General features: G+C 40.4%; 1 protein-coding gene across 1 annotated transcript; it reads left to right on the plus strand.

The window, feature by feature from the left end:
* Positions 1–337: 337 nt before the first annotated feature.
* Positions 338–1362, plus strand: LOC127123489 (uncharacterized). Its single transcript, XM_051053702.1, has 2 exons — positions 338–345; positions 441–1362. Exons 1-2 carry the CDS (start codon positions 338–340, stop codon positions 1360–1362), a joined length of 930 nt encoding a protein of 309 aa, XP_050909659.1.
* The last annotated feature ends 23521 nt before the right edge of the window (positions 1363–24883 follow it).

The raw sequence follows: 24883 nt of genomic DNA on the forward strand, positions 1-24883 counted from the left end.
CATAGCTGCAGATGAGACTTTACAGTTACAAGAACTAATCCATTTTAGGCTGGAAAGCCCATCATCTTTATTTAAGGAGGATACAAAATACAAAGCTATTAGGATAGATCTAACTTAATACATGATACGTAAAGTTTAAAACACTCTGGATGACCATCTTTTCGTGGAGCAAGTGAACTTGATGCTACTACGGAAAATGCGGAGACCTACAACATTAACGCAATTCAGCAGGTTTTGAATGAGTCTGGTCCACCTAGTCAGCTACATATAGTGTTCTAAATCGAGCTCTTTACTTCAAGATAAGAGTGTTGCTTCAGATTTGAATACGCTCTTCGCCATGGCCATGTTTTACAACTCGAGCCACCAACCTACCAAATCAATCAAAGAAGCGAAATGTTAAAATAAATATTCAAGCAAAACTTCAAGAGCACCATTCACAGTTTTAGCCACACAAAGAAAACTATAGAAAAAGCATTTGGCCGTAAAATTTCTGAAATCTTTGAGAATTTTGAAGAATTGCCTGTTGCATCTGGAAGTATTGCTCAAGTGTATCGTGCTTCTTTAAAATACCGTTACCCTGGTCAGCAAGCAAAGCCCATGGTAGTTGCAGTGAAGGTCAGACATCCTGGCGTGGGAGAATCTATTAGAAGAGATTTTGCTATTATCAATTTTGTGGCAAAATCTTCAAACTTCATCCCTGCACTTAATTGGTTAAGGTTGGATGAAAGTGTTCAGCAGTTTGCAGTTTTCATGATGTCTCAAGTTGACCTTGCAAGAGAAGCTGCTCATTTGAACCGCTTTATTTACAATTTCCGTCAATGGAGGGATGTGTCTTTCCCAAAGCCTGTTTATCCACTTGTGCATCCTGCAGTTTTAGTGGAAACATATGAGAATGGAGAAAGTGTCTCACATTATGTTGATGAGCTTCAAGGACACGAACGGATTAAAAGTGCTCTTGCTCATATTGGTAGTCATGCACTTTTAAAGATGCTTCTGGTGGACAACTTCATTCATGCAGACATGCATCCTGGAAATATCCTTGTTCGGGTGCCTCGGAGCAAGGATCGCAAACAGTTCTTCAAATCAAAGCCCCATGTAATTTTCCTTGACGTAGGTATGACTGCTGAGCTCTCTGGTAGCGATCGAGTAAATTTATTGGAATTTTTCAAAGCTGTTGCACACAGAGATGGTCGGACTGCTGCTGAGTGCACACTCAGGCTGTCAAAGGAACAGAACAACCCCACCGATTCTCGGAACCTTTTTGCAGATCTGAACCCATTCTTGATAAAAGGGACTGGGAAGTCCTCCGTGCACAACAAACCTGCGGAAAATAAACCTCCTGAGCACGAATCCAAACCGTAGCCACCAATACGCATCGCTGAAGCATCAACCGCCCGCATTACCGTCCAAGTCAAACAAGTCTGAGAAGACGCTCGCCAAGTCATTGAGGTTCCATTTCCCTGCAAATGCAACAACAAAACCGGCACGTGATAAAAATTCAAGTGAATATTGTAATGAAAAGGAACTTGGGAGTAAAGATACTGAGCTGGAAAATCTGGAAAGTAATTCCTCGGTTGCCAGGGACCGCATTTCAATAGACACGAGTACCACTTCATTGACTAATGAAAGCGATGTATCCAATCTTGATGTAGTAATACATGAAGCTTCATCGTTATCTAATGATGCAGTTCCAATCACAAACGAAGTTAACCCAATGTGTTCGGACTATTTTCTTCAAGCTGTGCCGGATAATTAGAGGGAAGTTGGTGTTTATCATACCTTATCTTCTAGTACCTATGCAGCTGATCATATTAACAGCTCTTTAGCTACCTGTGACAGTGGTTTTATGCAGTGCCAATATAAGATTGATGACAATGAATTAATGGAAATCCAAAGAAGGCATTTATCAGATGTAAGTGATAATGAACGTGAGGTTCAGATCTTCCCTGCGAATCATAAGCAGGCCTTCCATTCCCTTGCCAAGCAATAACTGTGCTTTGAACAAAGTGGCAGTCTAAAATTAAACAACAAGGAGAGACGATCAAATGGAAATGCTACAAACCGAAGCCATTCCTGCGTTAACCATTTTTCACTGCAGTAAAAGATAAAGTAATCAGTCCAAAGCGTTAAAATTTCAAAGAAATTCCCAAATTGGAATTGAGACAAAAACAAGAGGAATGCTCAGATGCTCAGATTACCTGTTAACAAATTCTAGCATCAAAAAGGCCACTCCAATTTCTGAGCAGACAAAAGCACTTCTGGAGTTTGCTTCTTTGAGCTTTTGAGTACCAAATCCAAGAACCCTAATCTGTGAGCATAAAAGGAGACGAGTTGGTGAGAGAGAAAAAAAACGCAATTAGGGGAGGCAGAGAGAATTTGAAAACAAAACCCTAATACTCGGAGGCGGCCGCGATTTCAAGGATATAAAAACTAATTCCAAAATCAAAGAAAATCAGAAACAGAGGCGAGGGAAGAAGATTCGAGAATTTACCTGACTCGTTGTCGTCACCGAAGGTGAACTTTCGTTTGAGGATTTTTTCCTTTTTTATCTTTGTTTGTAGCTCGCCTTTGGGTTGTGAGGCATGATGGTAACGATTGAGTGAGATTGTGAATTGGGAGGACGAGGGAGAGTTTGAGAGTTTGAGTTCATGAGCGATGTGTGGTACAGAGAGGGCGATGGAGAGTTTGAGAGATGAGTTCGTGAGGGTGTTTGGAGTTGTGAGAGAGACGGAAGCACTTTTTGCATTTTTGTTTTTCCTTATTTTCTTTTCTTTAATTTATTTTTAAATAGAATAAGTTTTTGAAAACATTAAAGATTTTGTTTAAAATTCCTAGGTTATTAATTAATAATTATTTTTTTATGTTTTCAATTTATACCCCATTGTAAACCCAACAGCCAAGCGGCTGGGTTTAATCACTAGTAGACCAACAGATTTCTTTTTTTATTTAGTTTTTTTTTTTATTCTATTTTTAATTTATCTTGGTTTATACATCTAAAATAGCATTAAGATAATAACTAATGATAAATAGCCTAGTGGAGAGAGGGTAGTTTCATAGTCTCAAGTGGAGAGGGTTCAATACTCATGTGTAGCATTTTTTTAGTATTTCATTTTCTTTTAGCATTTTATTTTCTCTTAACATTTTATTTTCTTTTAGCATTTTGTTTCTTTTAATATTTTTTATGTCTATGTTGTTTTATTAAGTTCATCATGCATGCAAACCATTTTAAAACTATAAAAATCATTTCTTTTCTCGATTCAATATCGAGCCCATTTCCACACCCTTGTAAGTCGACTGCTTTTTAAGCATCGCCATCAACCTCACATAGCTTACTCTTGGGCTTTCTTACAATGAGCCGGTTCTCTTGCACTTACACTCATATTTTGCATCATTTGTTGTTTGGGCTTGATTTAATTATTTCATGATTTTTGAATCCCCATTTGACAAAATGTACCCCACTTCCCCAATGTGTATATAATTTTGTATTTGTTTTATTTTTCTATTTTAGATACTAACACAAGATTAAAATCCACCATTTCTAGAAAATACAAAAATATGACTCGATCCAACGTCGAGTATTTTCTCAATAAACAAATCAATCCAGTTTTCCCTCCTATTCTATTCCATTTCTTTTAAACTTTCATCAAACGCTTGATTTCAACGTCAAGCCATTTTTCTAATAAAAACTCAAAAATATTAATTCATATTCAAGACCCTTTTTAATAAAGATGGAAGTGGAACGTGGTGTATACCACGCACTCCTGAGACTAGGATTCGAGATGTATATCTCGCCAATCCTAGCTTTCGCCATCATCCAAATTTATCCACTTTGTTTTCTCTCAAATACTCATTCAAATTTCTCTTAAACGTCCATCAATACTTGATCTATGGTCAAGTCATTTTCACAACAAAACTCAAAATACCTAATTCTTATCTAACACTTTTTTAATAAAGGTGGAAATGGAACATGGTGTATACCATGCACTCCTGAGGTTAAGATTCGAGACGTATGCCTCGCCAATCTTAACTCTCGCCATCTTCTAAAATTGTCAATGCGGTTTCTTCAAACCCTTTCTCAATCAAATTCCAAAATACTTAATTCCTATCTTAAACTCTTTCAATAAAGATGGAAATGGAACATGGTGTATACCGTGCACTCCTGAGACTAGGATTCGAGATGTATATCTCGCTCATCCAAGTTCTCGCCATCACTCAAAATACATCCAACCAATCAAATTTTTTTCTCGCCGCCGTGCGATTAATCAAAAACCTTTTTCATAAACGAAAGATATATTGTCTTAAGTGATACAAAACAATGTTTCGGCCACGATTGTTGAGTAGAGATAAATGACGTTTTTAAGAATGTAGATTTATAAATCCGTTCAATGTGTGGTATGCGTTCACTCCTCATCTGTTTTGGGTAAAACAATGTTTTCGTCGATTAATACAATATGGCTTTCGCTAAAATCGACCAACAAACAAACATTTTTCTACCCAGAACTACGTAAGCCTTGATTTCTCTTTTGAGATACGTAGGAGCAGGATTTATAAATCTTGTCAGGCCCACTAATAAAAAACTTAGGTTTAGTCCTTCGTTAAAAAATCCAAAAACATTTTCCTCTCTTTTACTCTTTCTTTTCCACCTAATAATTCGAAAAGCCTAATATTTCAACTAACATTAATGCACACAACTGACCTAATGGTTCCCGTTGAGTACAACGGACGTGAGGGGTGCTAATACCTTCCCCTTGCGTAATCGACTCCCGAACCCTGATATTGGTTGCGATGACCATATCTTATCCTTTCTTTGTCTTGGGTTTTATCGATATTTCCCCTTTCCTTCTTAGGAATAAATAAAGTTCGGTGGCGACTCTGTTCAGTCCATCATTGCGAGCGTGCGATCGCGCTTCGCTTTGAAGTCGTATCCCCATTTTTTCGAGGTGCGACAGATGGCGACTCTGCTGGGGATTACAAGTCCTTAAGCGAGTCAAGCCTAGTTAGGACGTTTGTGTGCCTTTGTTTGTTTAATTGTGTGGCTTTTCCTTATTTATTGCTTTTATTTATCTTTATTATTATATTGATATATCTGTTGTATATTGGTTCTATTGTGATTGTTGGTACTTGGGTATTTGATTGCAAACCATGTGGGAAAGACTCTACACCCGAGTCTAGAGTGAAAAAACATAAGATAGGACAATGGTTGAGTAGTACAGACTTCCGAGGTGTATACTTCGTAAGAGTCGGTACGAGAACCTCACTTAGAGTAGATTCTTTTGCAAATATTATCGCCCGAGGTGTATACCTCGTAAGCTTCGATGTTTCAAAGGGGTCCATGACTCTAAGGACCTTTTAGAACATTAAACCTTTGGCCAACTAGAAATGATGGTTGTGTAGTATGGATTCCCGAGGTGGATACCTCGTAAGGATCGATACGAGAACCTCGCTCAGAATAGATTCTCCAGATGGAGTTGATGACCGGAAAGTATTTTCCGTAAGCGTCAAACAGTCTTTTGAATCCATGACTCTGAGTATCCTGTCTAGAACCCAGTCGATGGTTGCGTAGTACGGACTCGCGAGGTGTATACTTCGTAAGAGTCGGTACGAGAACCTCACCCAGAATAGATTCCCTCGATGGAGTTGACGACCGGGAAGTATTTCCCGTAAGCGTCAAACATTCTTGTGAATCAATGACTCTGGGGATCCTTTGTAACAAAAGCCCTAGATCATACCCGGTGAGAACCCCATTTTGGAAAAGCAATCAAATTTATCCATACCTCGGACCTTTGAACCTAAAAAAAAAAACATTGCATCCATTCATTCATTGCATATGCATAAAAAGCAAAACTCTTAGTTGTTTCGCATTATTTCAGGAGTCCAAGACTTGTTAGCAAGATGAATCCTGAGAGAAGAGGCACTTTTCAGTTCAAATACAAGAACGTGGACCTTACCAGCCTGCAGAAGTTGAGTGCCAAAATAACACCACTTAAACTCAACAGCTTTGTACAAAACTATGGAAGAATCCTGGACATCCTGAATGAGAAGATGGACATGATGACCACAGTGACTATCGCTCAGTTCTACGATCCACCTCTACGTTGTTTCACCTTTTCTGATTTCCAGTTGGCTCTTACCTTGGAGGAGTTTGAGAGGATCGTAGACCGGAATTTGAAGGATCATAACCCATTTCCTAAGCTCGATGAAGATATTCCTCCCAAGAGAATAGCTTCAGCTTTGGGTCTGAAAGTTTCTGAAGTCGTGGATAATTGGGATGTGAAAGGACCTTTCAGTGGTTTTTCTAGGAAGTTCTTGGAAGATCAGGCCAAGAAGATGGAAAAAGAATGGAATTGGGAAGCCTTTTATGCTGTGTTAGCCGTGTTGGTATATGGGATAGTTCTCTTCCCAAATATTGACCATTTTGTGGACCACCTGGCGGTGAGAATTTTCCTCTCTGGTAACCCTGTACCGTTCCTCTTGGCAAATCTCTACTACACTCTCCATGATCGTCATGAGAGGAAGGGAGGAATTGTCTTATGTTGCGCGCAGTTGTTGCACGCCTGGTTTAGATCCCACATGCCCGAAGAAGGTCCTTTTGTCTCAAAGGAACTCAAGCCCTTCCAGAAGTTAGCTTCCCTCACTTCCAGTCATGTTAAGTGGTATATCAGGGATTGGGAAACCGAGAATGTGATTGTCAGCATTGGAGACTTCCCCAATGTGCCTTTGATAGGAACCAAGGGTTGCATCAACTATAACCCCGTGCTATCTCTACGGCAGCATGGGTACCCTATGAATGGCCCTCCAGAAGCTAAATCTCTAGAGCCTTTCATCTTACATGGTGTTGAAGCGGATCATCCAATGGTGAAAAAGATCAAGAGGTCTTGGCAAGCAGTTATCAAGAAAGGTAAGGAGTTGGGTAAGAGAAATGTCATTGCCCGAGAGCCTTACACTTGTTGGGTTAGAGAAAGGGTTCAGATGATTAAACTCCCTTATCCATTTGATCCTTCTATCTATCCATTGGTTCCTGAGCCAGAGCCCATATTACCTGAAGATGTAGAAAAGCTCAATGCCCGTATCAAGGAGTTGGAATTGGAAAATGCTGATTTGAGAATCAAGCTTGGCCGAATCTCGATAGAGAATGGGAACTTGAAAGACGATCAACAAAAGAAGGACAAAGAGCTTGAAGTCTCCAATAAAAGAGCTAGAGAGTCTGAAGCAAGGAGGGAGAAGTTTGGACAAGCACTCTATAGCACTAAATCTGTGTTCAAATCAAAGGAAGAGGAGTTGGATAGAGCTCTACTCCGGATTCAAAAACTCAACAAGACTTTGGAGCTGACCCTTGAGATGAAAAGGGAAGCACGACTAATTTCCGAGATTCGTACTCGTGAGCTGGAGAATACCATTCAAAAATACAAGGATACTCTGGAACGCGAGAAGCTGAAGACCGAAGAATCAGAAAGAGTTTGCACACGGTTGAAACATCATTTGGATCGAGCCGATGCTAGAATCCAGGCGCTTGAAGGTGGGGATCAGGATGCTGCCTATATGGTGTTGCTAAATGAATGCAGATATTGGAGAAACCTCTATAGGGACATAGAGGTGACCAAGGCTGAAGACGTGCGCATTATCCAAGATCTCCAAGGGCTTTACACTGAGTGGAAGGGCAAATTTCTGAAGCTGTCCGGATTTGCGAGTTCCATCATGCAAGAGCTACCTGAGAAGCTGCAAGAAGCCGATTGGTGCATGTGTCCAGAGAACACCCCGCATCAAGTCTTTAATTTCATTAAGTTTTGTAAGGCAATGTTAGAAGGGTTAACTACCGACCTTGCTACGGTTCGGAAAGCCCATAAACCATGAGCACGTTGTTTGTATTTGAACTTTGATATGAGATTAATGAAAAATCGCTTTTGAGATTCATTTTATTGTGTTTCATTTTCCTCATTATTTTAAATATTTGCGAACAAGTGTTGTGACATTTCTGAAATGAATGATTGAAACTAACCAAGAGTTTTGCAAACAAAATGCATTCATACATGCATTCATGCATTTTCAAAACTAGAGTCTCATTCTGTCCTTTCTTCCTCCAGTTTCACGCTGAATTTTCAACACCAATATAACACTCGTGCCAGAGCTCGTCAAAGAATGGCAGATCAAGAGCATGAATTGGAGCGAGTGAGCTCAGAGCTCGAGGACCTGCGTGGAAACATGGGTCAGGTCATGGAAATATTATAGGTCATAAGGGCAAAGTTAGATACCCAAACAATGGTTGTTTCTGAAATCGCAGGTCCATCGATTGAACCCCAACCTGCGAGGGCGGTACCAACAACCTGGCCAACCTATGGTCTACCTCCCGGTTTCGCGCCTACCGTTGAAGGTGCACCTGGTTTTGCACCATCTGCTCAACAGACGGCCCCTCTACCGACCATCAATGAAAATCATCCTGTGGTCCACACGTTCGCACCTCCTCTCGTTCGTGCGCATGTGCAACCCTACTTCGAGGATTAGCAACATGCTCCAGACTTTTCAGATGAAGATGAGGAAAGGCAAGAGGACATAAGAGGGATGAAGGAGAATTACCAGATGCTTGAGAAGAGATTGAGGGCTATGGAAGGTGACCAAGTTTTTGGTGCCACCGCTAAGGAGATGTGTTTAGTATCAGGTCTTGTGATTCCTGCGAAGTTCAAGACCCCAGATTTCGATAGGTGTGAGGGCCACTCGTGTCCTAAGAGTCACCTTATTATGTACTATCGAAAAATGGCTGCACATGTGGAGGATGACAAGCTTATGATACATTGCTTCCAGGACAGCTTGAGGGGTGCTCCCTCCAAGTGGTACTTAAGCCTTGATCAAAGTAGGATTCGTTGTTTCCAGGACTTATCTGATGCCTTCATCCAACACTACAAGTATAACATGGATATGGCCCCAGATAGGAGACAACTGCTCAGCATGTCCCAGAAAGACAAGGAGTCTTTTAAGGAGTATGCGCAACGATGGAGGGAAGTGGCCTCGCAAGTCGAACCACCTCTGGCTGAGAAGGAATTAGCGGATTGGTTCATGGATACAGTTAAACCTGTGTTTTATGAAAGAATGGTAAGTAGTGTATCTGCAAGTTTCTCTGACCTGGTCGCTGTAGGCATAAAGGTCGAACTTGGATTAAAGAATGGAAAGATGACGACTACCTCTGAAACATCTGGTAGTAATGCCAAAAAGTTTCCTGGAGGATTTCAAAGAAAGAAGGAGGGGGATACGAATGCAGTGTCAACTACTCAAAGAAGGAGTCAGTCATGGAAGAAACAACACTAATTTTCTCAACAACAACCAATTTATCCAGTACAATATGTCCAACAACCGTATGTGGCAGCTGTCACACCAAATTTTAACCAACCACAAGCTTCAGTTTATCAACCTGTTCCTGCTCAACAAGCGCCGATATACCAGCAAGAACCAGCGCCACCTGCTTATCAACAACCGAGGGCACAGGCTCCTCGTCCACAAAATCCTCAAAATCAAAATAGGGTACAGAGAAGTAGACTTCCGTTTGCTTCAATCCCTATGACATACACTGAATTGTACCCATCATTGCTACAGAAAGGGTTAGTGACTCCCAGATCTTTGGGTCCTCCACCAAATCCTTTGCCTCCGTGGTACAACCCAGATGCCCATTGTCCGTTCCATGGGGGTGCCCCTGGACATGATTTAGAAGGATGTTATGCTTTAAAGCATATTGTGCGAGACCTGGTTGAGAAGAAGATTCTTTCATTTCGAGACGTCGGACCCAATGTCAAGAACAACCCTTTGCCAGCACATGGTGATGTTAATGCCGTCGAAGATGCTTCTGATGTGTGTGTAATCAAAAACGTGGAAGATGTTAAAACTCCGTTGCTAGCGCTTCATGCAGGATTGGTGAGGGCTAGATTGATTGACGCATGTCACGATAGCTGTGAAGAATGTGCCACTCAGCCAAAAGGATGTAAAGTGGTACGAAATGACATTCAGAATTTGATGAATCAAGGTGTTTTACAAATTTCTGGTCCAACAATAAATGAGGAAGTTTCGGTCATTGAACCTGTTTTTAACATACCAGAACCGTTTGAGGTGACTTATCACAGGAGAGACGTTATTCACCCATCACCTGTAGTAGTTTGCATGCCTACACCATTTCCTTTTGAAAGTACCAAGGCAGTACCCTGGAAGTACGGCATAACGGTGGTAGATGGAGTGGTAGATGGAAAGCCCGAAGTTGCTGAAAGTGAGAAAGGATTGAAGAATGTTGACACCGACATCACCAACATCGCGGGAACAAGCAGGATGACCCGCAGTGGTCGGATTTATACTCCCAATTTTGATGTGAACCCTCAAGAGCCAACAAGGGGAGCTGCAAATGTAAATCCTACCCCAGAACATGGAGGGGCACAGCCGGCTGCGCAAACAGATGAAGCAAGTGAGTTCCTAAGGATAATAAAGAAATCTGACTACAAGATAGTTGATCAGTTACACCAAACACCATCAAAAATATCTATCTTGTCTCTGCTTTTGAATTCCGAAGCTCATAGGGAGGCTCTACTAAAAGTGCTTGCTCAGGCTCATGTTATCCAAGATATAACGGTCGGCCAGTTCGATGGAGTGGTCGCCAATATCACAGCCTGCAACACTCTAAGCTTCAGTAGTGAAGAGCTGCCCAAAGAAGGGAAGAATCACAACCGCGCTCTACATGTATCCATAAAGTGCCAAGAAGATGCTCTGGCTAGAGTTTTAGTTGACATTGGATCGTCCCTCAATGTTCTACCAAAGAGGGCACTTTCTAAATTATCTTATCAAGGTTCAGAGTTGAAACCTAGTGCGCTTGTGGTGAAAGCATTTGATGGTTCGCGAAGGACAGTAGTTGGGGAGGTAGAGTTACCGATACAGATTGGACCGCATGTATTCCCCATCAATTTCCAAGTCATGGATATAAATCCAGCTTATAGCTGCCTTTTGGGACGCCCATGGATACATGTTGCTGGGGCAGTAACTTCCACTCTGCATCAAAAGATGAAGTTTGTTGTCGACGGCAAGCTCGTTATTGTCTCGGGTGAAGAAGATTTTATCATCAGTCAACTCTCCTCTTTCCGTTATATTGAGGCCGATGAGGATGCCTTAGAAACTTCTTTTCAAGCACTTGAGATATCCAATGCCACACTTGAAGAGGTTAAGGATCCTGTTGAGAAAACCAGCTTGTCATTCGCCTCTTTGAAGAGCGCAAAATCAGCAGTTGAAAGTGGAGGCCCTGCAGGTTGGGGGCAAGTCATCAACGTCAATGAGAAAAATGACTGTTTTGGTTTGGGGTACAAGCCTTCTGCTAATGGAGGAGCCCTGGTCCCTGCAAAGGACCGTGTGCGGAGCATACAAGAGGTTTTCCTGAGCAAAGGATTTATCCATGGAGATCAAGTTGGTGCAGTGGAAGATGACACTGAAGATGGAGAAACATCGAATCTGATATACCGGTGTGAAGCAGCCTTGACAAACTGGGAAGCGGTTGAGATTCCAGAAGTTTTTCCTGTGTCAAAGTAATTGTTGTTTTCCTTTGTGTGTTTTTTGAAAATCCTTAGCTCTGCCCAAGGCTAATGGATCATTTGTAGGGCCCCTTTTGAATTTCGAAAAATCATTATGACAAATAACGAGCATTTTGTTCAAATTCTTGTCGTTCATTTATCTATTTTTTTTTAAAAAAAATGGCAATCCTTTCAAAAACTACAAAAATATTTTTTTTACTTCTTTTGCATTTTATTTCCATTTTTTCTAAAAAAAACCCATCATTAAAAACACATGCAGAATAATCAATAAACCAGTTGAATTCGATGACCCCGCTACTTCCTATAATTTTGAACTCCCCATCTACCAAGCGGAAGAGGAGAGTAAGGAAGATGGTGATTTCCCAGAAGAACTGGAAAGGATGCTCGAGCACGAGTCAAAGGCCCTTCAGCCACATCAAGAACCAGTGGAAACAATCAACCTTGGCACTGAAGAGGACAAGAAAGAGGTCAAAGTTGGGACTACACTTGAGGCAAACATCAAGGAAAGATTGATCAAGTTGCTATATGAATATGTAGATGTATTTGCTTGGTCATATCAGGATATGCCAGGTTTAGATACTGATATTGTGGTCCACAAGCTACCACTACAGCCAGATTGTCCGCCAGTGAAGCAGAAGCTCCGAAGAGCAAGACCCGACATGGCTCTAAAGATTTGTGACGAGGTGAAACGTCAATTTGATGCCGATTTTCTAGCAGTTGCAAAGTACCCTCAATGGGTAGCTAACGTAGTACCTGTACCCAAAAAGGATGGAAAGGTCAGGATGTGTGTTGATTACAGGGATCTAAACAAAGCTAGTCCAAAGGACGACTTCCCCCTGCCACATATTGACACTCTGGTAGACAATACTGCTAAGTTCGCAGTCTTCTCCTTTATGGACGGATTCTCAGGTTATAATCAAATCAAGATGGATCCAGAGGACATGGAAAAGACCACATTCATCACCCCTTGGGGGACATTTTGCTACAAGGTAATGCCATTCGGTCTCAAAAATGCTGGGGCAACTTACCAAAGAGCAATGGTCACTCTTTTCCATGACATGATGCACAAGGAAATTGAGGTTTATGTGGATGATATGATTGCAAAATCCCAAAGTGAAGAGGATCACATAGACCATTTTCAAAAGCTATTTGAGCGCCTTCGGAAATTTCGACTACGACTGAATCCTGCTAAATGTACCTTCGGTGTCCGATCCGGGAAGTTGCTTGGTTTCATTGTCAGTCAACGAGGAATCGAGGTGGACCCTGACAAGGTCCGAGCTATACAAGAGATGCCTGCTCCACGCACCGAGCGAGAGGTTAGAGGCTTCCTGGGACGTTTGAATTATATTTCAAGGTTTATCTCACATATGACGGCCACATGCGAGCCTATCTTCAAATTGCTTCGAAAAGATCAAGCAGTCGAATGGAACTCTGACTGTCAAATGGCTTTTGAGAAAATCGGACAATACCTGCAAGAGCCCCCTATTCTAATTCCACCTGTCCAGGGGAAACCACTCTTTATGTATTTAACTGTGCTTGAAAAGTCAATGGGATGTGTGCTGGGACAACATGACAAAACCAATCGAAAGGAGCATGTCATCTATTATCTAAGTAAGAGATTTACCGATTGTGAATCCCGATACTCACTCTTGGAGAAAACTTGTTGTGCTTTAGCATGGGCCGCTCGTCGTCTAAGACAATACATGATTTGCCACACTACTTTGTTGATCTCAAAAATGGATCCAATAAAGTACATCTTTGAAAAGCCTGCTTTGACTGGAAGACTCGCCCGTTGGCAGATGTTACTATCTGAGTACGACATCCAATATGTGTCTCAGAAAGCCATAAAAGGGAGTGTGTTGTCTAATTACCTGGCAAACCAGCCCGTTGAAGATTAGCAGTCGTTGAAGTTTGACTTCCCGGATGAAGACATTATGGTAGTGAAAGACTGTGAAATCCCAGGACTTGATGAAGGACCTGAGCCCGGATCTCGGTGGAAGCTCATGTTTGATGGTTCCTCCAATTACATGGGGCATGGCGTAGGAGCTGTCCTGTTGAATCCAAATGGTGGATACACTCCTTTCACAGCAAGGTTGTGTTTTGATTGCACGAACAATATAGCAGAATATGAGGCGTGCATGCTAGGCATCGAAGCAGCTATTGATCTCCGAATCAAAATCCTCGAAGTATGTGGAGACTCAGCTTTGGTGATATACCAAGTCAAGGGCGAATGGGAAACCCGTGATACCAAGTTGATCCCGTATCGTGCCTATGTCATGGAATTGATAAAATACTTTGACGAAATCACTTTCCGTCATATCCCGAGAACTGAGAATCAAATTGCTGATGCTTTGGCTATGTTGGCTTCAATGTACCAAGTTAGATTCCATAATGAAGCACCTCTCATTCAGATCGAGCGGAAAGTTGAGCCTGCTTACTGCCAGTCAGTTGAAGAGGAAGCCGATGGTAAACCCTGGTTTCACGACATCAAATGCTTTTTGCAAAATCAAGAATATCCAACAGATGCAACAAACCTTGACAAGAAAACATTGAGGAAGTTAGCATCCAAATTCTTCTTGAGCAATGGTGTGTTGTACAAGAGAAATCACGACATGATTCTGCTCAGATGCGTGGATGGACGTGAAGCGGACATGTTGATCAAGGAGATTCATGAAGGATCCTTTGGAACTCATGCCAATGGGCATGCCATGGCCAAGAAGATTTTGAGGGCTGGTTATTACTGGTTGACCATGGAATCCGACTGCTTCAATTATGCTAGAAAATGTCATAAATGCCAAATCTATGCCGACAAGGTACATGTGCCTCCGACTCTACTAAACGTTTTGACGTCACCTTGGCCTTTCTCAATGTGGGGCGTCGACATGATTGGCGCCATCGAGCCTAAAGCTTCCAATGGTCACCGCTTCATCCTGGTTGCCATTGATTACTTTACCAAATGGGTAGAAGCCGCCTCTTATGCTAATGTGACAAAGCAAGTGGTTGCACGGTTCCTCAAGAAAGAGATCATTTGCCGTTATGGAATTCCAAGTCGGATCATCACAGATAATGGGACGAATCTGAACAATAAGACCATGAAAGAATTATGCGAGAGCTTCAAGATTGAGCACCATAACTCTTCACCATATCGTCCAAAGATGAATGGCGCTGTTGAAGCCGCTAATAAAAACATCAAGAAGATCCTGCAGAAAATGGTAAAAACCTATAAGGATTGGCACGAAATGCTACCCTTCGCATTGCATGGATATCGGACTTCCGTCCGCACTTCAACAGGGGCAACCCCGTTCTCTTTGGTATATGGGATGGAAGCAGTTCTCCCAATTGAAGTAGAGATACCTTCAATGAGAATCTTGATGGAAACCAAGCTAGAAGAGGCTGAGTGGATTCAAAATAGATTTGATCAGTTGAACCTCATAGATGAGAAGCGATTGACTTCTTTGTGCCATGGACAATTATACCAAAAACGGCTTAAAAGGGCATTTGACAAGAAAGTACGTGTTCGGGAATTCAGAGAAGGAAACCTCGTGCTTAAGAAGATCTTGCCAATACACAAGGATTCACGTGGGAAGTGGACTCCCAATTATGAAGGACCATATGTTGTAAAGAAAGCTTTCTCCGGAGGTGCCTTGATTCTCACAACTATGGATGATGAAGAACTCTCACACCCCGTGAACTCTGATGCAGTTAAAAAATACTATGCCTAATAAAAACCCGCTAAATCGAAAACCTGAAAGGGCGATAAAGGCAAAAAAGGGTATCCCGGTGGACTGAAAACCCGAAAGGGCGGTCCAAGCAAAAGTTAGGGATGAATAAAGATGGTAGCTCGCTAAGTTGAAAACCCGAAAGGGCGATCCAGGCAAAAGTTAGGGGCAAAAGGCATAAACTGCATCAGTTGTTACTGATTAACACCAAAGAATTTGAGGTGGAAGATTAATCCAGTTACTCCCCTCAGAAGCAAGGTTTTGGGAAGTCATATCTAGTAGGGATGTTAGTGGTCACTGAATTCAATGTAAACCTTTCCTTATTGCCATTTTCAAAAAAATGTAACACTCTATGGAGCTACGCCATTTGTGTGCTACCATTCTTGAATAAAATACAAGTTTTCCCAATCATTGTTAATTTGTGTTCATCTATGCTCTTCTTTGTTATGCAAAATGTCATTTATTTGTTAATAATGAAATTTTGAAACTTGGAAAAAGAATTTGAAACTTAGAACAAATTTACTTTGATACATGTGAAAATCGAAGGAAAATCATTTGTTTCCCCAAAAGCCTCAAGGTTGCATAAATATTCCTGGATCACCAACAAAAGTCCCCATGGAATATAACTCATTGATCCTCTAGAAGGATGGATCTTTGGTTGTTTATAATTGTCAATCGTGATAGTTTCTCCACTGGATGCGCCTGTTAATTGTACGGGTATGAGTTATTGGTGTTGAGGAATCAGAACCTCTATCCCTACAAACTCCCAGTCTGCCAAGCGTCAGCACTCTCATAATCATGATCATTCATATATCATGCATAAAATGCATTCAAATCATGCATAGCCGAAAGGAACTTCGTGCCCATTATGCATTGACCTAGGTCTTGCTGTTGAACCTATATCCTTGGACCTCTAATTCCAGTTTGTCTTTGGTATCCTTAAACCAACATCCGGTTTTCACGGTCATTTTCCAAGTCCAGTTGTTATTGGCAAAATCCGTTAAAAGCTGGTTATAGTCCATTGCTTACGGTCAGAGTCCCATTGTTTTTATTCCGGGGTCGGGTCATACTTGAACTTGCTCTGAAGAGTTTTCCAATTCTTGTTCAATACTATTCAGGTCATATATGAACCTGTTGTTGAGCTTTTATTTCGGGGTCCGGTCATACTTGAACCTGCTCTGAAGAGTTTTTCCAATTTTTGTTCAATACCATTCAGGTCATGTATGAACCTGTTGTTGAACCCTTATTCCGGTATCAGGTCATACTTGAACCTGTACTGAAGATTTTTTTTCTCTATTTGTTCAATACTATTCAGGTCATATATGAACCTGTCGTTGAACCCTTATTCCGGTATCAGGTCATATTTGAACCTGTTCTGAAGATTCTTTCTCTATTTGTTCAATACTATTCAGGTCATATCTGAACCTGCTGTTGAGCTTTATTCCGGTGTCAGGTCATACTTGAACCTATACTGAATATTTTTCTCCTTTTGTTCAATACTATTCAAGTCATATATGAACCTGCCGTTGAGCTTTATTTCGGTGTCAGGTCATACTTGAACCTGTACTGAAGATTTTTCTCCTTTTGTTCAATACTATTCAGGTCATATATGAACCTGTCGTTGAACCCTTATTCCGGTATCGGGTCATACTTGAACCTGCTCTGAAGTTTTTCCTTTTGTTCAATACCATTCAGGTCATGTATGAACCTGTTGTTGAACCCTTATTCCGGTGTCAGGTCATACATGAACCTGTTCTGAAGAGTTGTTCTCCATGATTATTCCCCAACATTGTCAGGTCATATATGAACCTGTTTTGTCGCCTTTTATTCCAGTGTTGCCAGGTCATATCTGAACCTGCTGTTTCATTTTCTTTCTTATTTGGGTCTAGTAAGTCATATGTGAACTTACTACCGAAATCTTTTGTACTCTGAATATTGTTTATCAATTTTCACTTTGGTTACTCCCCAGCGTGTGCTTAATTCTCCAGCAGGACTGTTTCCCCAGCAAGTTGTTTCTTACCATTTGTCTGTCTCCCTTTGGATCATCAGTATTCCCCGCATATTGGTCTGTCTAGTAGCATCTCCTGTCAAGGGTCCACCATATCCCTAGCAGGGAAGAAAATTAAAAAAAAAAGAAGAAATCATGCATCCATGCATATCATATCATATCATATCACATCATGTCATAGGGATTCAGGATCAAAATCCGGGTCTTCTTAGTATTTAACCATCTCCCACTATGATCATATGAAGAGTGTCCTGCTTCATATTCTCTAGTAGAAGATACTTAAATAGGGGCAACTGTCATACCCCGATTTTGGTCCTGATTTTTTTTATTTTTTATTTGGCACTTGGCCTAAAGTTCATTTGCATACAATCATTCCCAAATCCATGTTTTGTTAACACATTGGTCATTGTCTATGCCTTTTTGATCATGGTGCTTTTGATTATAAAATGGATTTTAATTATTTGACTTTTTTTTTATTTTTATTTTCAATTTGATTTTAATTTCGAATTGAGTTTAATTCCAAATTTCAATTTAATTTTAATTGTTATCTTTACTAATGATTCAAACTCTAATTGGTTTTAATTTTCAAATAGATGTTAGAATTGATATCAAAAGTAATTTTAACAAATTATGGATTAATTTGATTTTAATTGGGTTTTACTGATTTTTTATTATTATTTAAATTGATATTTAAATTAGTCTTGGATTATTTCTAAAAATCCATTTTATAACCGTAGTTCATCCCAAATTAAAATAGTACATACACACATTTCATAACATTCAATAATATTTAACTTTCCAACATTTCCAAACTCATTTTCATACATACACACCATGTCCATTTAACGTTCAAGCATAACCATGCATCACGCTCATATCCTACAATACTAGCTAGCAGCAGCTGAACCAACAATTCATTGCAATTCATATCACATGGGAACCATTCTTGCTTCTTGCAACTTACAGGAAAGGCACGTGTGCAGTATTAGAATCAGTTTTTCTTTTCTAGAATTTCAAGAGAGATACTTCTTCTAGATGACATAGCTGCAGATGAGACTTTACAGTTACAAGAACTAATCCATTTTAGGCTGGAAAGCCCATCATCTTTATTTAAGGAGGATACAAAATACAAAGCTATTAGGATAGATCTAACTTAATACATGATACGTAAAGTTTAAAACACTCTGGATGACCATCTTTTCGTGGAGCAAGTGAACTTGATGCTACTACGGAAAATGCGGAGACCTACAACATTAACGCAATTCAGCAGGTTTTGAATGAGTCCGGTCCACCTAGTCAGCTACATATAGTGTTCTAAATCGAGCTCTTTACTTCAAGATAAGAGTGTTGCTTCAGATTTGAATACGCTCTTCGCCATGGCCATGTTTTACAACTCGAGCCACCAACCTACCAAATCAATCAAAGAAGCGAAATGTCAAAATAAATACTCAAGCAAAACTTCAAGAGCACCATTCACAGTTTTAGCCACACAAAGAAAACTATAGAAAAAGCATTTGGCCGTAAAATTTCTGAAATCTTTGAGAATTTTGAAGAATTGCCTGTTGCATCTGGAAGTATTGCTCAAGTGTATCGTGCTTCTTTAAAATACCGTTACCCTGGTCAGCAAGCAAAGCCCATGGTAGTTGCAGTGAAGGTCAGACATCCTGGCGTGGGAGAATCTATTAGAAGAGATTTTGCTATTATCAATTTTGTGGCAAAATCTTCAAACTTCATCCCTGCACTTAATTGGTTAAGGTTGGATGAAAGTGTTCAGCAATTTGCAGTTTTCATGATGTCTCAAGTTGACCTTGCAAGAGAAGCTGCTCATTTGAACCGCTTTATTTACAATTTCCGTCAATGGAGGGATGTGTCTTTCCCAAAGCCTGTTTATCCACTTGTGCATCCTGCAGTTTTAGTGGAAACATATGAGAATGGAGAAAGTGTCTCACATTAGGTTGATGAGCTTCAAGGACACAAACGGATTAAAAGTGCTCTTGCTCATATTGGTAGTCATGCACTTTTAAAGATGCTTCTGGTGGACAACTTTATTCATGCAGACATGCATCCTGAAAATATCCTTGTTCGGGTGCCTCGGAGCAAGGATCGCAAACAGTTCTTCAAATCAAAGCCCCATGTAATTTTCCTTGACGTAGGTATGACTGCTGAGCTCTTTGGTAGCGATCGAGTAAATTTATTGGAATTTTTCAAAGCTGTTGCACGCAGAGATGGTCGGACTGCTGCTGAGTGCACACTCAGGCTGTCAAAGGAACAGAACAACCCCACCGATTCTCGGAACCTTTTTGCAGATCTGAACCCATTCTTGATAAAAGGGACTGGGAAGTCCTCCGTGCACAACAAACCTGCGGAAAATAAACCTCCTGAGCACGAATCCAAACCGTAGCCACCAATACGCATCGCTGAAGCATCAACCGCCCGCATTACCGTCCAAGTCAAACAAGTCTGAGAAGACGCTCGCCAAGTCATTGAGGTTCCATTTCCCTGCAAATGCAACAACAAAATCGGCACGTGATAAAAATTCAAGTGAATATTGTAATGAAAAGGAACTTGGGAGTAAAGATACTGAGCTGGAAAATCTGGAAAGTAATTCCTCGGTTGCCAGGGACCGCATTTCAATAGACACGAGTACCACTTCATTGACTAATGAAAGCGATGTATCCAATCTTGATGTAGTAATACATGAAGCTTCATCGTTATCTAATGATGCAGTTCCAATCACAAACGAAGTTAACCCAATGTGTTCGGACTATTTTCTTCAAGCTGTGCCGGATAATTAGAGGGAAGTTGGTGTTTATCATACCTTATCTTCTAGTACCTATGCAGCTGATCATATTAACAGCTCTTTAGCTACCTGTGACAGTGGTTTTATGCAGTGCCAATATAAGATTGATGACAATGAATTAATGGAAATCCAAAGAAGGCATTTATCAGATGTAAGTGATAATGAACGTGAGGTTCAGATCTTCCCTGCGAATCATAAGCAGGCCTTCCATTCCCTTGCCAAGAAATAAATGTGCTTTGAACAAAGTGGCAGTCTAAAATTAAACAACAAGGAGAGACGATCAAATGGAAATGCTACAAACCGAAGCCATTCCTGCGTTAACCATTTTTCACTGCAGTAAAAGATAAAGTAATCAGTCCAAAGCGTTAAAATTTCAAAGAAATTCCCAAATTGGAATTGAGACAAAAACAAGAGGAATGCTCAGATGCTCAGATTACCTGTTAACAAATTCTAGCATCAAAAAGGCCACTCCAATTTCTGAGCAGACAAAAGCACTTCTGGAGTTTGCTTCTTTGAGCTTTTGAGTACCAAATCCAAGAACCCTAATCTGTGAGCATAAAAGGAGACGAGTTGGTGAGAGAGAAAAAAAACGCAATTAGGGGAGGCAGAGAGAATTTGAAAACAAAACCCTAATACTCGGAGGCGGCCGCGATTTCAAGGATATAAAACCTAATTCCAAAATCAAAGAAAATCAGAAACAGAGGCGAGGGAAGAAGATTCGAGAATTTACCTGAGTCGTTGTCGTCACCGAAGGTGAACTTTCGTTTGAGGATTTTTTCCTTTTTTATCTTTGTTTGTAGCTCGCCTTTGGGTTGTGAGGCATGATGGTAACGATTGAGTGAGATTGTGAATTGGGAGGACGAGGGAGAGTTTGAGAGTTTGAGTTCATGAGCGATGTGTGGTACAGAGAGGGCGATGGAGAGTTTGAGAGATGAGTTCGTGAGGGTGTTTGGAGTTGTGAGAGAGACGGAAGCACTTTTTGCATTTTTGTTTTTCCTTATTTTCTTTTCTTTAATTTATTTTTAAATAGAATAAGTTTTTGAAAACATTAAAGATTTTGTTTAAAATTCCAGGGTTATTAGTTAATAATTATTTTTTTATGTTTTCAATTTATACCCCATTGTAAACCCAACAGCCAAGCGGCTGGGTTTAATCACTAGTAGACCAACAGATTTCTTTTTTTATTTAGTTTTTTTTATTTTTATTCTATTTTTAATTTATCTTGGTTTATACATCTAAAATAGCATTAAGATAATAACTAATGATAAATAGCCTAGTGGAGAGAGGGTAGTTTCATAGTCTCAAGTGGAGAGGGTTTAATACTCATGTGTAGCATTTTTTTAGTATTTCATTTTCTTTTAGCATTTTATTTTCTCTTAACATTTTATTTTCTTTTAGCATTTTATTTTCTCTTAACATTTTATTTTCTTTTAGCATTTTGTTTCTTTTAATATTTTTTATGTCTATGTTGTTTTATTAAGTTCATCATGCATGCAAACCATTTTAAAACTATAAAAATCATTTCTTTTCTCGATTCAATATCGAGCCCATTTCCACACCCTTGTAAGTCGACTGCTTTTTAAGCATCGCCATCAACCTCACATAGCTTACTCTTGGGCTTTCTTACAATGAGCCGGTTCTCTTGCACGTACACTCATATTTCGCATCATTTGTTGTTTAGGCTTGATTTAATTATTTCATGATTTTTGAATCCCCATTTGACAAAATGTACCCCACTTCCCCAATGTGTATATAATTTTGTATTTGTTTTATTTTTCTATTTTAGATACTAACACAAGATTAAAATCTACCATTTCTAGAAAATACAAAAATATGACTCGATCCAACGTCGAGTATTTTCTCAATAAACAAATCAATCCAGTTTTCCCTCCTATTCTATTCCATTTCTTTTAAACTTTCATCAAACGCTTGATTTCAACGTCAAGCCATTTTTCTAATAAAAACTCAAAAATATTAATTCATATTCAAGACCCTTTTTAATAAAGATGGAAGTGGAACGTGGTGTATACCACGCACTCCTGAGACTAGGATTCGAGATGTATATCTCGCCAATCCTAGCTTTCGCCATCATCCAAATTTATCCACTTTGTTTTCTCTCAAATACTCATTCAAATTTCTCTTAAACGTCCATCAATACTTGATCTATGGTCAAGTCATTTTCACAACAAAACTCAAAATACCTAATTCTTATCTAACACTTTTTTAATAAAGGTGGAAATGGAACATGGTGTATACCATGCACTCCTGAGGTTAAGATTCGAGACGTATGCCTCGCCAATCTTAACTCTCGCCATCTTCTAAAATTGTCAATGCGGTTTCTTCAAACCCTTTCTCAATCAAATTCCAAAATACTTAATTCCTATCTTAAACTCTTTCAATAAAGATGGAAATGGAACATGGTGTATACCGTGCACTCCTGAGACTAGGATTCGAGATGTATATCTCGCTCATCCAAGTTCTCGCCATCACTCAAAATACATCCAACCAATCAAATTCTTTTCTCGCCGCCGTGCGATTAATCAAAAACCTTTTTCATAAACGAAAGATATATTGTCTTAAGTGATACAAAACAATGTTTCGGCCACGATTGTTGAGTAGAGATAAATGACGCTTTTCCGAATGTAGATTTATAAATCCGTTCGATGTGTGGTATGCGTTCACTCCTCATCTGTTTTGGGTAAAACAATGTTTTCGTCGATTAATACAATATGGCTTTCGCTAAAATCGACCAACAAACAAACATTTTTCTACCCAGAACTACGTAAGCCTTGATTTCTCTTTTGAGATACGTAGGAGCAGGATTTATAAATCTTGTCAGGCCCACTAATAAAAAACTTAGGTTTAGTCCTTCGTTAAAAAATCCAAAAACATTTTCCTCTCTTTTACTCTTTCTTTTCCACCTAATAATTCGAAAAGCCTAATATTTCAACTAACATTAATGCACACAACTGACCTAATGGTTCCCGTTGAGTACAACGGACGTGAGGGTGCTAATACCTTTCCCTTGCGTAATCGACTCCCGAACCCTGATATTGGTTGCGATGACCATATCTTATCCTTTCTTTGTCTTGGGTTTTATCGATATTTCCCCTTTCCTTCTTAGGAATGAATAAAGTTCGGTGGCGACTCTGTTCAGTCCATCATTGCGAGCGTGCGATCGCGCTTCGCTTTGAAGTCGTATCCCCATTTTTTCGAGGTGCGACACTGGGTCATAGAACTGGAGAAGAGTATGGATGGCACTCCTATCACTGTCTGTAAGCCTGAAAACCATCTTCAGAATACCACCATGAATCTCACGGGACATCCCCACATGGTCAGGTGTAATCAATGCTATCATATCCTTCAACACATCAATCCCTGGATTGAAGAAACTGTAGACGATGTCATCTTTCAAACCGGGCCTCATGTCTGAAGCAAAGAAGTCCCTCAACCAGGATCTCAATCAAGAATGTCCCCTGCATATGGATAAACATGAGTTAGATGCAGATAAATGCAAAATGTGAATGATGCTGATGTATGAATGCAATGCACTATGCCATCCTCCAAGTCATCTGAACATCCACTGCACTGAGTTACAGTCTCTGAACTGATTACAACCACCTGAGGAAACGAGTAACCACAAATCCAACTCAGGGTTCCGAAATAAACGGAACTGAAGGATATATCACCATCATCACCAGAGAAATCACTGAACCGATAACCACAACAAACTCATCTGAATCAACCCAGGGAATCCTAAAATAAACGGATCCCCACTGATAAATACTGCGGACAGAACTCCGGCTTGTGGTATGTCACGTCGCAACAACATGCTGATCCAACATGTGAGGAAACGTGAGACCACACTAATCCTAGGTGTATACTCGGTCCTGGGTTTTAGCCCCACTCAGAACACCCACCCAAAACCAGAGGAACCCACCTGTACGGAATCCAGCATAATGATAATATGATGCATGCAAACATATATGCAAATATATACACAGTATAATAATCATAAATGCAATAAATAGAGCAACAAAAGAAACCAAAACTATCCTAGAGAGCGCTAGGATAGACTCGCTTAGGGAAGATGGACCAGCAAGAGGTCAACTTCTTATGTCCCCAGCAGAGTCGCCAACTGTCGCATCCGCGAAAAACAACCGGCGGGAAAAAATAAAACAAACAGAGCCGCCACCGTGCGTTATTTATCCCAAAGGAGGGAAAGGAAACGCTCGAAGTAAACCTGGAAAGGAATGGTCTTACGACCGGAGATTGCAAGGATCGGGAGTCGGTTACGCAAGAGGAAGGTATTAGCACCCCTCACGTCCGTTGTACTCGACGGGATCCACGCTCAAGAGAAAATAAAAGGTTGCTAGATAACTGCTCAAAGAATGCACACACACACTGGAATGAACACAGATGGAAGAAGACGGAGGAAGGGGCTCGCTAGGATATCGCATCCTATGCCTACGTATCTCGTCTAGAATGAGAATCAGAGCTACCGTATTTCGGCTAACGCACGCCGAAACAAAACACAACACAAAGACGCTGAGACGTCAGAAGAAACACCCAAATGGAAACAGACTGCCAAAGGCTGGGCTTACGTCCGACTCCGAACAAGCAAACACAAAATAGGATACGGAATGCCAATCGTTGGTCTTACATCCATCTCCTAACACACTCACAAAGGTTATCAAACAGACAAGTTAATAGGGAGTCTGGCACTCGAGCCTAATAACTGTCACACAAACACCAAGCAGACGCTGAGACGTTGGAAGAAACAAAGAAGTTGAACACGCAGACTAAAAGG

Source organism: Lathyrus oleraceus, chromosome 2, assembly GCF_024323335.1.
Source record: "Lathyrus oleraceus cultivar Zhongwan6 chromosome 2, CAAS_Psat_ZW6_1.0, whole genome shotgun sequence".
Taxonomy (NCBI): domain Eukaryota; kingdom Viridiplantae; phylum Streptophyta; class Magnoliopsida; order Fabales; family Fabaceae; genus Lathyrus; species Lathyrus oleraceus.